Source organism: Loxodonta africana, chromosome 3, assembly GCF_030014295.1.
Source record: "Loxodonta africana isolate mLoxAfr1 chromosome 3, mLoxAfr1.hap2, whole genome shotgun sequence".
Taxonomy (NCBI): domain Eukaryota; kingdom Metazoa; phylum Chordata; class Mammalia; order Proboscidea; family Elephantidae; genus Loxodonta; species Loxodonta africana.
In genome coordinates this window covers 29837620-29853011 of record NC_087344.1, presented here as the reverse complement: position 1 = coordinate 29853011, position 15392 = coordinate 29837620, and the positions used below count along the sequence as shown (strand labels likewise).

Below are 15392 nucleotides of genomic sequence, written 5' to 3'. Positions count from 1 at the left end.
AGATGGATAAATCTTTAATGTATTTTTGTGAGTTAAAATAGCCAGATCAAAATGAGGAAAAAAAAAATGCATTTTACTCTATTACAAATGTATGATATAATCTCCTTGACAGTGGTGAGAAAAAAAGGAGTTGACCTGAAGACCTTTGGAGATCATGTTTTTTCCCCCTGGCAATTAAGGTGAATGACAAAGAAAACTGCAAAGAACTACTACATGAGTTGTTAAACTTTTTTCTCAGATTGGTATTGGTTAGCAATTCTGAAATTACATTTTAAGTAGGGTTGAACAATGCAGAGATAAACTGCAAATAATGCAAACAAAGCTTCTCGCCGTCAGATAAAAGACCATTATAATTAGCAAGGGCAGAAGGCTAGAGTGAAAATTATTAGAGGGACATTTCATAATTCAACAAGAAGACATAATAATCTGAAATGTCTATACACCTAACAGGAGAACTTCAATATCTATGAAGGAAAAACCAATATAACTGAGTGATGAAATAGAAAAAAATGATAAGGATATGGAAGTCAGCAAGCATAAAGAAGACTTGAACAACACCATCAACCATCTTGACATAACTGATATTGATTGGGCACTCCACCCAACAACAGCAGAAGATACATTGTAACTAAGTGCCCATTAAACATTCAGGAAAATAGACCATATCCTAGGTTCTAATACAAAACTTAACAATAGAATAAAATGAATGACTAAATAAAGAAGAAAAATTCTGGTATATCTATCTGTTGGAATACTACACAGTGACAAAAACAAATGATAAATTGCTGCTATATGTAACAACATGGAAACCCTGGTGGTGTAGTGGTTAAGTGCTACAGCTGCTAACCAAAGGTTGGCAGTTCGAATCCACCAGGTGCTCCTTGGGAACTCTATGGGGCACTTCAGCTCTGTCCTATACGGTTGCCATGAGTTGGAATCGACTCGATGGCACTGGGTTTTGGTTTTGGTTTTTGTTATGTAACAACATAAATCAAATCTCACAGACCGTATGTTGAATAGATGAATTCAAATACGATATACTTCATGCAGTATGATTTGGATTATGTGAGTATCAACCTGAGAAAAGGGTAACGGGAATCTTCTGGGGTGTTAAGAAACTTCCCTAACATGCTGTCAGAGGAGGTTATATAAGTATACATACAGATATAAAAATTCATCGCATTGTACACTTAGGATTAGTATATGCTGTGCACTACATTTTATGTATTATAGGGTCACTATGAGTTGGAATCGACTTAATGGCACTGGGTTATTATCTCAAGTTGCAACACTGAAGGATTTTATGGGCAAAATATTGAATGATGCAGGAAGGATCAGAAGAAGATGGAAGGACTGCACAGAGTCACTGTACCAAAAAGAATTGGTTGATGTTCAACCCTTTCAGGAAGTAGCCTATGATTAAGAACCAATGGTACTGAAGGAAGAAGTCCAAGCCTCACCGAAGGCACTGGCGAAAAACAAGGCTCCAGGAATTGACAGAATACCAATTGAGATGTTTCAACACACAGATGCAGCGCTGGAGGTGCTCACTTGTCTATGCCAAGAAATTTGGAAGACAGCAACCTGGTCAACCGACTGGAAGAGATCTGTATCTGTGCCCATTCCAAAGAAAGGTGATAGAACAGAATGTTGAAATTATCAAACGATATCATTAGTATCACATGCAATTAAAATTTTGCTGAGGATCATTCAAAAGTGGTTGCAGCTGCACATCGACAGGATAACTGCCAGAATCAAAGCCAGATTCGGAACAGGACGTAGAATGAAGGACATCATTGCTGATGTCAGAGGGATGTTGGCTGAAAGCAGAGAATACCAGAAAAATGTTTACCTGTGTTTTGTTGCTTATGCAAAGGCATTCGACTGTGTGCATCATAAGAAATTATGGATAACATTTTGAAGAATAGGAATTTCAGAACACTTAATTGTGCTCACCAAGAACCTATACATGGATCAGGAGGCAGTTGTTCCAACAGAACAAGGGGATACTGCGTGGTTTAAAGTCAAGAAAGATATGGGTCAAGTTTGTGTCCTTTCACTATATTTATTCAATCTGTATTCTGAGCAAATACCCTAGAATCTGGACTGTGTGAAGAACGGGACATCAGGGTTGGAGGAAGGGTCATGAACAATCTGGATCTGCAGATGACACAACCTTGCTTGCTGAAAGTGACGAGGAATTGAAGCACTTACTGATGAAGATCAAAGACTACAGTCTTCAGTAGAACCTCAACATAAACCAAAAATCCTCACAACTGGACCAATAAGCAACATCATGATAGATAGAGAAAAGATTGACGTTGTCAAGGATTTGATTTTACTTGGATCCACAATCAACGGCCATGGAAACAGCAGTCAAGAAACCAAATGATGTATTGCATTGGGCAAATCTGCTGCAAAAGGCCTCTTTGAAGCATAGAAAAGGAAAGACATTGCTTTGAGGCCTGAAGTGCGCCTGACCTAAAAAAAAAAGTGCACCTGACCCTAGCCGTGGCATTTTCAATCGCATCATATGCATGTGAAAGCTGGAGAATGGATAAAGAAGACAGAAGAAGAACCGATGCATTTGAATTATAGTGTTGGAGAAGGATACTTAATGTGCCATGGAGTGCCAGAAGAACAAACAAATCTGCCTTGGAAGAAATATAGCCAGAATGCTCCTTAGAAGCAAGGATGGAGAGACTTCGTCTCACATATTTTGGACATGTTATCAGGAGGGACCAGTCCCTGGAGAAGGACGTCATGCCTGGTAAAATAGAGGGTCAGCAAAAAAAGAGGAAGACCCTAAATTAGATGGATTGACACAGTGGCTGCAACAATGGGATTAAACATAGCAAGGATTGTGAGAATGGTGCAGGACTGGGCAGCCTTTAGTTCTGTTTCGTCGCTATTAGAACAGACTGGAGGTCACCTAATAACAATAACAACGCACATATACGAAAACCTAGGCTTTTCTCTGCAGAGGACATAAAGACACATCCCAAATTCCAGGGAAAGTCACTGAACCACTACAGACACTGCTTGGCGCCTCTCGGTCCACATACCGAACCCCTCCCCTTCGCCCACAGAGTCCCAGAAACCGGAAGCGGAAGTGCGCGCCCAGGGACGGCAGCCATGTTTCCTTGCGCTTCTGTTTCGGTGGAAGGGGGGTTTTTTTTGTCTGTTTTGTCCTGCCTGGTCCATTATTAAGTGCAGCCCACGAGACTAAGGGCGCTGCTCTCGCTCTCCTGCGCAGTCCTGACTTCCTCTAGCCGGGCTGTGCCTGGGGTTTCCCGTCCTCGCCGCCGTCGCCGCTTTCTTGCTCTCTCCACGGCCGCTTTCCTGCCACCGCCGCTTTCTCCGAGAGCCCTGCCCACCCCGCGCGCGTCCACCTGGTCCGGGATCGGGACAGCGGAGGTGGTGGACTGGATCTAGGTCGCTCGATGCATGAACAGGTAAAATCGTTTTAGTCCTCGCCTATTCATAGCGTGGCTCCCAGACCAGCAGCGTCAGCTATGCCCGGGAGTTTGTGAGAAATGGCCTCATGGAAGCCCAGGGTAATTAGCCTGTGTCTAAACGCCCTGCTCCCACCTCTGTCCGCCTGTCACCATGCTCCCCTTTGTTTTCTGTGCTCATCAATGCAGGAGTATTGTTAAATATTGCTGATCAGAGAAAAGTAAGATTATGGTGAGGAATATACCCTTCTCAGTTAATGGTTATAGGTTTTTAACACCGATGAAGAATTAAGAAGCATGAGTTGGAACTAATACATGCATTTAAGACCACATTTATCCCAATTTCAGGAGAAAAATAGTAAGAGGCACGTTTCGAGGAATTTCTTTGGCTGTAAGAGATTTTTGTCATGATTGCTTGAAAATATGGTCAGTCCTAGTAAGTCAAAAGTAAAATGTGATGTGGAGGAGCAAACTTAACGTGGGAATGAGTGATTTATAGAGATCACACACCCAGTATGTCTCCAAGATCTTAAGGTTTGGCTGAGGCAGAGTCTTTGCGGGATCGAATGCTGGTGGCTCAACCACAATTTCTGTTACCAAAGCGCCACGCTTTTTAATAGGTTCGAGGCCTCTTGAAGCAGAAGCTGTGCGTGTTCCCAGTGTCGGAGCAACTGATACTGAGACTGAGGGCGAAATGGTAGGCCTGTGTAATGAAAGTAATCCAGGTACTTGAACAGAGACCCCAGAAGGTCAGCCACACCGCAGTGTTGCAGAAAGTAGCTCATCTTTTGTAGTAATTATTTTAGAGTACTCTTGCTTAAAAAAAAAAAAAAAAAATTTTTTTTAAGCAAGAGTACTCTTTTTTTTTTTTTTTTTTTGCTTAGATAAATGTGTGTAAAGTGTGCAACTGTTAGGACGTCAAGGTTTATAGTAAATAATTTTGAACATGAAAAGCTTAAATGTATAAGTAAATAATGGGTGTGGCATCTTTAATGTGACTAGACAATATGTTTCTTTTTAAACCAAATGTAGCAGTGTAGAATGAAGGTAATATGTGTGTATCAGATCTTTGAATGTAAGAGCAAAGAAAGGATATTTTACGTAGACAAAAGGATAGGAAAAAATAGGTAGACACTAAGTAGCAGCAGCTGCATGTATCATTTCAAAAAAATTTTTGGTTTTAATAACGAGGTGATTCAGAACTATTTACCTTAAAAAATGCATTCCTTATATACTGTAGTTCCTCAAATGTGGTTTTATTTTTCTATGTTAGCATGGCCTAAAAAACAAACCTGTTGAGTCAATTCTGACTCATACCAACCCGATAGAACAGAGTAGATCTGCCCCATAAGGTTTCCAGGCAGCGGCTAGTGGATTCGAACTACTGACCTTTTGTTTAGCAGCTGAGCTCTTAACTCACTACACCACCAGGACTCCTATATCCCTGTAGTGTCTAAATCTCTCCTTTGACGCACACACACAGCCCAAGAAACTTAAGTTTCTTCCCTTTATTTAGTGGTATCATTTCATTCTATCTTTTTGTGTGCGTGTGGTAAAATATGCATTTAACAAAACCTTTTCCTGTTTCAACAATTTTTACGTGTACAATTCAGTAGTATTAATTACTTTCACCATGTTGTGCAGCCATCACCACTATCAGTTTCCAAGTTTTTCCATCACCCTTTAGCAGAAAAACTCAGCACCTCTTAAGCATTACATTCCCATTCTCCACTCATCCACCCCTGGTTGCTATATAAGTGCCTATTCTAGGTATTTCATCTAAGTGGAATCGTACGATGTTTTTGTGTCTGACTTCTTTCACTTGCATACTTTTTTTTTTTTTTAATATTGTGTTTTTGGTGAAAGTTTACACGGCAAAATAGGTTCCTATTCAACAATTTCTACATAAATTGTTCAGTGACACTGGGTACGTTCTTCTCATTGTGTGCCCATCCTGGTTAGCATAGTGTTTTCAAGGTTCATCTCTGTGTTAGCATTTATAAGAAATTCATTTCTTTTTATGACTGAATAGGAGCCCTTGTGGCACAGTGGTTAAGCATTCAGCTACTAACGAAAAGGTTCAGCGGTTTGAACCCACCAGCTAATCTCCTGGAGAAAGATGTGGCATTCTGCTTTCTAAAAGATAGTAGTTTTGGAAACTCTATGGGGCAGTTTTACTCTGTCCTTATAGGGTCTCTATGAGTTGGAGTTGACTGAATGGCAACTAGTTTGGCTTTGGTTTGGGATGGATTGACTACATTTTGTTTATCTGTGAATCTGTTGATGGACATTGGCATTGTTTTCACTTTTTGGCTACTATGAATAGTGCTGCAGTGTTAAAATACCTGTTTGCATTTTTGCTTTCAAGCCTTTTGGGTACATACCTAGGAATGGAAGTTTCTGGGTCATGTGGTAATTGTATGTTTAACTTTTTGAAGAACCACATAATTGTTTTCCAGGGAATCTGTACCGTATTACAGCCCTACCAGCAATTCCTCCACATTCTCCCTAACTCTTGTTTTCTGTTTTTCTGATAGTATCCATCATAGTGGAGTGAGGCAATATCTCATTGCGGTTTTGATTTGCATTTCTCTAATGACTAATGACTTTGAATGTCTGTCTTTTCACATGCTTATTGGCTGTTTATCTAAAGCACTTGGCTGCTAACAGAAAGAAACGTTGGCGATTGGAACCCATCAGCCTCTCTGAGGGAGAAAGACAGGGCAGTCTGCTTCCATAAAGATTTCCAGCTTTGGAAACCCTACTGGGTAGTTCTGCTCTGGCCTGTGGGGTCACTATGAGTCAGAATCGACTTGATGGCAGCAGGTTTGGTTTTGGGTTTTTGTTGGCTATTTGTATATCTTTGGTGTGATGTCTGCTTCTTAAGATTTTGTCCATTTTTGAAATGGTTTGTTTGTCTTTATGTTGGTGAGTGGTAAGAGCTCTCTTTTTGCTTATCAGATGTATGATTCCCAAATATTTTCGGCCATTCTGTAGACTGTCTTTTCACTTTGTTGATAAGTGCTTTGATGGACAGAATTTTTAATCCGATGAAGTCCAATTTATCTATTTTGTCTTGTTGTTCATGCTTTTAATATCATATCTAAGAATCCATTGTTGAAAACTAGTGTGTGGAGAAAATAAAAGTTCTCAGTTAAGTTGTGAAAATGCTGCATGTTTAAAAAATTACAAAAATATGTTAAGGAAAATTACCATGAAGCACTACTTGTAATCTCAACACTTCTAGAGAAATGTGGTGCCTTTTATTTTTCCATTTCCTTCCCTAGAGAGGGATATTTTAGAAGTGTTCCTTTTTTTTTTTTTTTTTAACTAAAGTTCCCCTTGGAGACGTGGCTGGTAATTTAGTCACTTCATGTCAAATTCAAATCTTGTTTAAAAACTACTGAATTTTCCTAGTTCCGAATCTAAGAGTTGCCCCTCAGATAACACTACAATACCAACCTACTTTTCCTAAAGGCCTCCCTCATGTATGCTAGGACTGTGCTCTTCCTTTCCTTTGACTTGAAGCTTCAGGAAAGGGAGTGAAGCCTGTTTTAGAGGTAACACTTTGATTCTTTGTGGCAAGGAGGAGGCAACCTACAGGTTGAGATATGGACGCTTGGGTGCAGTGGACTTGGACACCAAACTCTTCCATACTCCACCTGGCCCTGAAAGCTAACATGTCTAGAACAGTGCTCTCAAAATCTTACCCCAGCAATCTGCTGTTCACCTAGCTTTCCCTTACCAGTAAATGGCACCAGCATCCATTCACTAGATTAGGAGATACGCTCAGTTCACCTCTGTCCTCTTTTTCACTCATCTTCCACCCTCAAGAAAGCACCAAGTCCTGTTGGTTTATGACCATAATATAACCACTGTCTTTGTGGCCGCAATCCTAGTCCAAGCTACTCTGAGAGCACTACCTTATGAAAATAGTCTGTGAACTTTCTTCTGCTTTTTCTCTTGTCACAAGAAGGTATATTCTCCACTCAGCTGCAAGTGGCATATTTCAAAATTGTAAACCAAGTAACCTATCAATCACATATAGAATAAAACCCATATGTTTTATGTTGGCCAACAAGGTCCTCTTGGGCACGCTTATGTATAGCTTTCTGACTTAAATTTATAACACTCTCATGTTAGATGAACTGTTGACATTTTTAAAAATAATTTTTATTGTGCTTTAAGTGAAAGTTTACAAGTCAGTCTCCCACATATAAACTTATATACACCTTACTACATACTCCCATTTACTCTCCCCCTAACGAGTCAGCCCGCTCCCTCCTTCCAGTCTCTCCTTCTGTAACAATTTTGCCAGTTTCTGACCCCCTCTACACTCCCGTCTCCCTTCCAGACAGGAGATGCCAACATAGTCTCAAGTGTCCACGTGGTGCAGGTAGCTCACTCCTCATCAGCATCTCTCACCAACCCGTTGTCCAGTCCAATCCATGTCTGATGAGTTGGCTTCGGGAATGATTCCTATCCTGGGCCAACAGAAGGTTTGGAGACCCTAACTGCCGGGGTCCTTCTAGTCTTAGTCAGACCATTAAGTCTGGTCTTTTTATGAGAATTTGGGGTCTGCATCCCACTGTTCTCCTGCTCCCTCAGGAGTTCTCTGTTGTGTTCCCGTCAGGGCAGTCTTGACATATTTTTAAAAAACTTTTTCAAAGATGTCAAGATTTTCCCTGCTTTTGGCCTTTGCACCAGTTACTTTCTCTGATGGAAGTTTTTTTTTTTTTTACCACGGGGATCCCATAATTCAGGCCTCACCTCAAATGTCACCTCAGAGATTGCCCCCCTTCTGTCCCTTCAGTTACTTCCTCTTATTTCTATGTTTAAATATCATTGCAGTTTTCACAACGAGGTAAATCTAATTTAGGTTGATATTAACCTAAATCATGTAAATGCATTCAAATTGAATTGAATGTTACTTGCTTTATCAACTCTATTTCCCTATATGACAGGCTTCCTGCAAACAAAAAGCTGTGAAGTTCTGCATTGTGCTGATGGCAGCTTTCAACCCTCTCTGATGTGTGGTCTTTTTGCGTTTTGGTGAGCCCTGTAGGGCTGTAATGTCTGTTAGCCAGATGTGGCTATTTCAATTAAAATTAATTGAAACTAAAAGGAAAAATTTAGCTCTTTTGTTATAGCAGTTATGTATATGTTAAGAGCTAAATAGCCACACCAGTTGGGCCAAGGGCCACCATATCGGACTGTGCAGAAAAAGAAAATGTCTATCTTCACAGAAAGTTTCCTTGGGTAGTGCTACTCAAGAATATGTACAACATGTGATAATCTGTGTTTGTGATTATTCTGTGTGTGTCCTCAATGATCAGTCTAATAGGCCAGAGGAACAAGAAAACAAAATACATAGTGTCTGCCCGTAGATTTATAGTCTAGCATGGCAGACGGTTTTAATTAAATAATGAAAAGCCAGGACATCTGATAGTCTGTAATAAAAACACTTAACCCGAGAGCTAGGTTAGACTGCTTGAAAGGGAAAATTATTTAAGTGAAGATTCATAAAATTAATTGGATTTGGCTTTATAACGGTTCAGCAGGGTTGATAGAATGTGGAATGGGTAGGGTTGGAAGGAGATTTCAGTTGGGAAAAATGACTATGAATCACTGAGTCAGCAGAGAAGAACTCAGTAACATCTGTTTCTTGATGAAAATCAGAGGTGATTGAAGCAGAGAAAACAAAGTGGAAAGTGTGTGTGTGTTTGTGTGTGCATTTGTGAGCAAAACTGGAGGAGGCAATGTCAGCAGGTCATTTAGAACTACTTTGGGCTTTCTCCAAAGCCAGTGGACAGCTGCTGATAAGCATTAAACAGAGACAGATGTGAGTATGTTTGACTTTAAACAGAACACTCCAGATCCTGTATGTAAATATATTTTGGAAATGACAACCATGACTGAATGAAGTCAAGCAGGAGCTTTTTAGAACAAGTTAAAGAAGAATGTGAGGAGGCCTAGGCATGGAAGATGGTCCTGAATCAGGAAGATAGTGGAATGATACAATGTAGATGTAGATGTTTTAAAGGGCTTCAATTCACAGAATGTTCATTCCTTCATCTAGAGACTAGAGTAGCGAGTGCTTTTCAAACTTGAATGTGGATGTCTAAATTTTGTTAAAATGTATATTTTAATTTGGCAGGTCTAGGGTAGGGCCTGAGATTTTACATAACAACCTCCCAGTTTATGCTGAAAATAATAAGTATGGGGAAAAAGTGTATATTAAAATTAGAGAGTGGTATTAGAGAAAAAAATAAAATGAAGGATAATGCTTGAAGGGAGACACTGAAATAAAGACTGAGAGAGAGAGGGAGAGAGAGAACATTACACTGAGATTAAGAAATAAAGGAGTAGAAGTCAGCTAAGTGGGTAAGCGAGGTGGGAAGAAATGGAATAGAGGCAGGAGACTGCTCCTTATAAAAAACTTAAATGATTTTCTGATTTATTGGTTGGCCAATTATTATAAAAGAGAAAGCGTTCAGCAATCCTTCCAGATTTCTTAAAAGCTTGGGGACTGCTGGCGTCATGGTCAGAGGACAAAGAAAGAGAAAAGCTTGAGGGGAAGAAACAAATGTTAATTGCAAAATCTACAGGAAAGTTACTGATCCACGTATGTAATCTGGTAACATCAGACTTCTCCTAACTTCAGGAAACGGAATGAGAATAATCAGCGTCAGCCCAAAGCTGATTCCTAAAAGGTGGAGATCAGACACACCTTAACTCTAAAGTTTTTACCAATTCTGGTACCAACTGCCCCTCCCACAGCACTATCTGCCTCTCTGCTGGGTTCAATCATTTGTAGCAGTGGCCACACAGAACTCACAGACTGTACTGACAGTTATGGGGTTTATTAGTGAAGTAACAGGTTATAATTCAGAATCAGGATCAACTTGGAGGTTAACAGGATACAACTCAGGATATAGTTCATCAATCAGGACAGCGTCTGTGCTGGTCCCCTGCGTCCTGCTGTCTCATGCTGCTTGCCACACTGGCTGTACTGTCTCTCGTGGTCTTCACTGTTACAGCTCTCACTTTCCTGGATCTAGGAGGTTCTCAGCACAGGGACTCTGAGTCAAAAAGATGTGCCCTGCTCCCAACTCTCCTTGATGGTAGTGAGGTCCCCCTTAACCTCTGTGGGTTTGGCTCTTTTAAGCCTAGCAGGATGGCAGAGTTGACCAATCCACTTGGTAGGTATCATGGAATGAATTGTGTCCCTCCAAAACATTTGTCAACTTGGCTAGGCCATGATTCCCAGTGTTGTGTGGTTGTCCTCCATTTTGTGCTCTGGTTATCCTCCATTTTATGTGTTGTAAACCCTGACCTCTATGTGTTAAAGGCAGAGTCCTGGTGTTGCAGTATTTAAGAGCTCAGCTGTTAACCAAAAGGTTGGCAGCTCAAATCTTCCAGGTTCTCCTTGGAAATCCTATGGGGCAATTCTGCTCTGTCGTATAGGATCACTATGAGTTAGAATCGACTTAATTGCAGTGGGTTTGGTTTTTGTGTTAATGAGGCATGGTTAGATTATGTTAATGAGGATTAGATTATATTTGTTATGTTAATGAGGCAGGATTAGGGTGGGATACATCACCCTTGCTTGAGTCATACCTTTTATAAGAGATAAAAGGAGAGAGAAGTGAGCAGAGAGAGACCTAACTACCACCAAGAAAGAAGAGCCAGGAGCGGAGTGCATCCTTTGGGCCTGGGGTCCCTGAGCTGAGAGCCTCCTAGACCTAGGGGAAGACTGATGCCAAGATACATGGAGATTTCCAAGGAACACCAGACCCGCACGTGTTGAAACTGGACAAGAGCATTCCCCCAGAGCCAACAGAGAGAGAAAGCGTTCCTCTAGAGCTGGGCCCTGAATTCGGACTTCTAGCGTCCTAAACTGTGAGCGGATAAATTTCAGTTTGTTAAAGCCATCCACTTGCTGTATTTATGTTCTAACAGCAATAGGTAACTAAGACAGGCCATAGGCATCTTATTTGCATAGTTGCTGTTCAATTCCTACAAGAGTTTTACACACCTTATTTACATAGTTCCAGCCAGTCATTTTGTGGGAATCACAAGACCATGGCTAGAAAGGCCATATAAAAGCAATTCACTGCATTGCAACATATTACAATTCTATGAATGAGATGAAAATTAAAAAAAAAAAAAAAATAACAGAAGGGTTTTAACTGCATGTAATTAAAGGTCAGTGGAAGTAAGCTGAGTTCATTGACCAAGCTGTATGCTATCCCTGAAAATTCTCCCATGTTGATATTAAATAACAGTGTGTGTGTTGGTCTATAAGGGACAAAGTTACGTAGGTGAACCCTCAACTTCAGCCTTGGACCCTGACTCCCTGAAGGAAATCAGGTTCAAGTTTTCCAACCTTGCCAGGGCTGGATGCTTCTCCTGCTTTTGAGCCAGTGAATTCCTCCATCTGTGATCTTGTTACCAGAAGGAAGAGGCCTGTAGAGCTTCATGAAGAATGCAGGTATTTGCTCTGGAAGGCTGGGGCCTGTCCTGCCTTAAATACAGATACCCTCAGGGTGGACTGTTGCCTTGAGCCTTGGAGGAATCCCTGCCCAGGGAAGGAGCTGAAGTCTGAGAATCTGTCACTCCCTCCTTACTCAACACTGTCTCCCCTATCTTTCTTCCATTTCAGATCCCAGGTGTGGTATAGGGAGAACTAGTCTAGTCCAGGCAACTGGGGACCTACAGTGACTATCTTGCACATCCCTGGAATCACAAATAAGGATTGCAGCTGCTCTTACAGGCAAACCATTCATCTGCCTCCAAACTGCCTAGTGGCTCTGCTTCCACTCCCATTCCTTTTACTGAAGTCACTTCTTGGGTTTAGAGAGAACATTCACTTAGACTTCCAGAAACTGGAGCAAGGAAATGGTGAGTACTACAGAGATCTGGGGTATTCTTATCATAAGGTGGTGAGGCTTGATATGAATTGCTGGGGGACCAGCTGTGTGCTCTGGGCCCTGTGATTTCTCAATGAGATAAAAAGGTGGCAGAGAGGGCCAAGGGATTGGGTCCTAAGAGGCATCCTAAGACCCTGCTCCCACTGTCACTGGGCCCTTCCTCACACATATGTGGTTTTTCAAGTACTGGATGCCCAGGGGAAGCCCTGGTGGTGTAGTGGATGAGTGCTACGGCTGCTAACCAAAGGGTCAGCAGTTCAAACCCGCCAGGCGCTCCTTGGAAACTCTGTGGGGCAGCTCTGCTCTGTCCTGTAGGGTAGCTATGAGTCGGAATCAACTCGACGGCGCTGGGTTTGGTTTTTTTTTTTTTGGTTTGGATGCCCAGGGTCACCTTTAATGTGACCCATGAAACTGGTACCATGGGCCGTTACCATCCCCACCCGGGGCCTTGGTGCTTGGTGTTAGTGACAGAATCCCCTGACCGGAGCCTGAAGATGGAGCTGCTCTGGCTGAGGAGGCTGAGCCCCAGGCCCTCCAGAGCGAGCCATCCTCGTCCCATCACTGCAAACGGTGGCTTCCCCAGGAACTGCAGCCTTTTTGTGCAGTTCTGAAGCTGTAGCTCTACCTCTCACACTGTGTGAGGGGGTAATAAAGAATGAATTAAGATATAGGGGAAGGTCTGACTGTTTATGGGGTCCTGGGTGGGCCTTGGTGCTCTCATGATGTCACCAAAAGAATGACACTGGGGACAGTGATTCCAGCTCGGTCATGTGTGGGGTCCCCAGACCCATCCTTTTTCCATTGGGGAGGCTCTCAGGTGTGAGAGAAGCCTGATTCTCTAATGTAGGTCCTTGTCCTCCCACACACCTGTGCGTAGAACTTATCTAAAATTAAAGTGTTCTTTTTTGCTAGAGAATCTCAGCATATGGGGTGGGTGTATATAAGTTCTTGAGTTTACATTTTCCACTGGAATACAATTTCTAGATTAGATTGTTTCTACTGAGAGTGTTCCAGTTGAGTGGATATAGGACTTCTCAAACAATGCCTGTTTTAACTGATGTAAAAGTTACTCTAAAGCTTACTTAAACCTTGAAAAGAATTTTAAAGACTTCTATTATGCGTAAGAAATCATGCCAGAATTTCTACTCTGTTAAATAGTTTAGCCATTTTAGGAACATTTTCCTGACTGAGATAAACTGGTCACTAGGAATAGACCTCTAATTTACATTTTTATGATTTGCACAAATATATTGGACAATTTAATAATAGATACAAAAGACTAAATTTTAAATGGTTTTGTAATTTCAAATGAGAATTCCTAGTAAAAACATTTACATGTCTTATTTGCTTTACAGCATATTTGAAAGTACAATTTAGTGTATGTTTTTGCAGTAAATATTACCTTCAAAGTAAAAAATTCAGTATGAACTTTTAAGGTATACTTCATGAAGACCTGTTCCTACTGTTGTTTTCATCCAGCTCATTCCTCTTCTACCAGTTACCTTTAGATAGCCAGCTGTATTACTTTCTGGAGCATCTTGCCAGTGCTTAGGTAAAAACAAGGAAATAGAAATTTTTATTTCTCATACTTTGTTACACAAAAAGTAGCATAGAATTTACACTTGCTCTTTAATTAACAAATTATCCTGGAGATCTTTTCAAACAATGTTTTTGTTGTCATTGAGTCATGGTGACCACAAGTGTCATAGTGGAACTGCACTCCGTACAGTTTTCACGGCTGTGACCTTTGGGAAGTACATTGCCAGACCTTAGTTCCAAGGTGCGTCTGGGTGGGTTTGAACTGCCAATTTTGGTTAATGGTACAGCCCTTAACCATTAGCAGTACCCAGGGACTCCTTTGATAACAATAACAATGTATAACAAACAAACGCAACTTTAGTAGTTGAGTTGATTCCAAGTCATGGTGACCCCATATGTTACAGAGTAGAACTGAGTTCCATAGGGTTTTCTTAGCCTTAATCTTTAGGGAAGCAGATTGCCAGACCTTTCTTCCATGGCACCACTGGGTGAGTTCACACAGCCATTCTTTTGGTTAGTAGTCCAAGGCAAACCACTTGCACTACTCAGAAAAACCCACTGCCTACTGCCGTTGAGTCAACTCTACCTTGTAAAAGTACATAAAAAAACAAAACCAAACCCATTGCCATTGAGTTGATTTCGATTTGTAGCGACCCTATAGGACAGAGTAGAAGTGCCCCATAGAGTTTCCAAGGAGCACCTGGTGGATTCAAACTGCCATCGTTTTGGTTAGCAGCTATAGCACTTAACTACAATGCCACTAGGATTTCCCAAAAGTACGTAGTGGGCCTAAATCTAAATTCTTTTTTTTTTTTTTTAATTTGTATTGTGCTTTAAGTGAAAGTTTGGAAACCCTGGTGGTGAAGTGGCTAAGCGCTACAGTTGCTAACCAACAGGTCGGCAGTTCAAATCCGCCAGGTGCTCCTTGGAAACTCTATGGGGCAGTTCTGCTCTGTCCTATAGGGTTGCTATGAGTTGGAATCGACTCCATGGCAGTGGGTTTGGTTTTTTTCTGGTTAAGCGAAAGTTTACAAATCAAGTCGGTCTCTCATGTAAAAATTTGTATGCACCTTGGTATATACTCCTGGTTGCTCTCCTCCTAACGAGACAGCACACGTCTCTACCCTCTATTTTCTTGTCTATTCAGCCAGCTTCTCACCCCCTCTGCCTTCTCTTCTCTCCTCCAGACAGGAGCTGCCCACATAGTCTCATGCGTCTACTTGATCCAAGAAGCTCACTCCTCACCAGTATCATTTTCTGTCCGTCTAGTTCAGTCCCTGCCTGAAGAGTTGGCTTTGGGAATGGTTCCTGTCTTGGGCTAACAGAAGACCTGGGGACCAAGACCTCCGGGGTCCTTCTAGGCTTAGACCATTAAGTCTGGTCTTTTTACAACAATTTGAGGTCTGCATCCCACTGCTGTCATGCTCCCTCAGGGTTTCTCTGTTGTGTTCCCTGTCAGGGCAGT

General features: G+C 41.5%; 1 protein-coding gene across 3 annotated transcripts in view; it reads left to right on the top strand.

The window, feature by feature from the left end:
* The first annotated feature begins 3109 nt into the window (after positions 1-3109).
* Positions 3110-15392, top strand: part of LOC100665236 (zinc finger protein OZF-like) — a 52006-nt gene continuing 39723 nt past the window's right edge. The window contains exons 1-3 of one of the 3 annotated variants that reach the window (XM_023552303.2): positions 3110-3455; positions 11853-11949; positions 12121-12359. In XM_023552303.2, the coding sequence (XP_023408071.1) occupies positions 12357-12359 (3 nt within the window). In that variant the 5' untranslated portion in view covers positions 3110-3455; positions 11853-11949; positions 12121-12356. The remainder of the gene's footprint in view (positions 3456-11852; positions 11950-12120; positions 12360-15392) is intronic. The other 2 variants (XM_010593267.3, XM_010593266.3) reach the window with 2 other exon arrangements.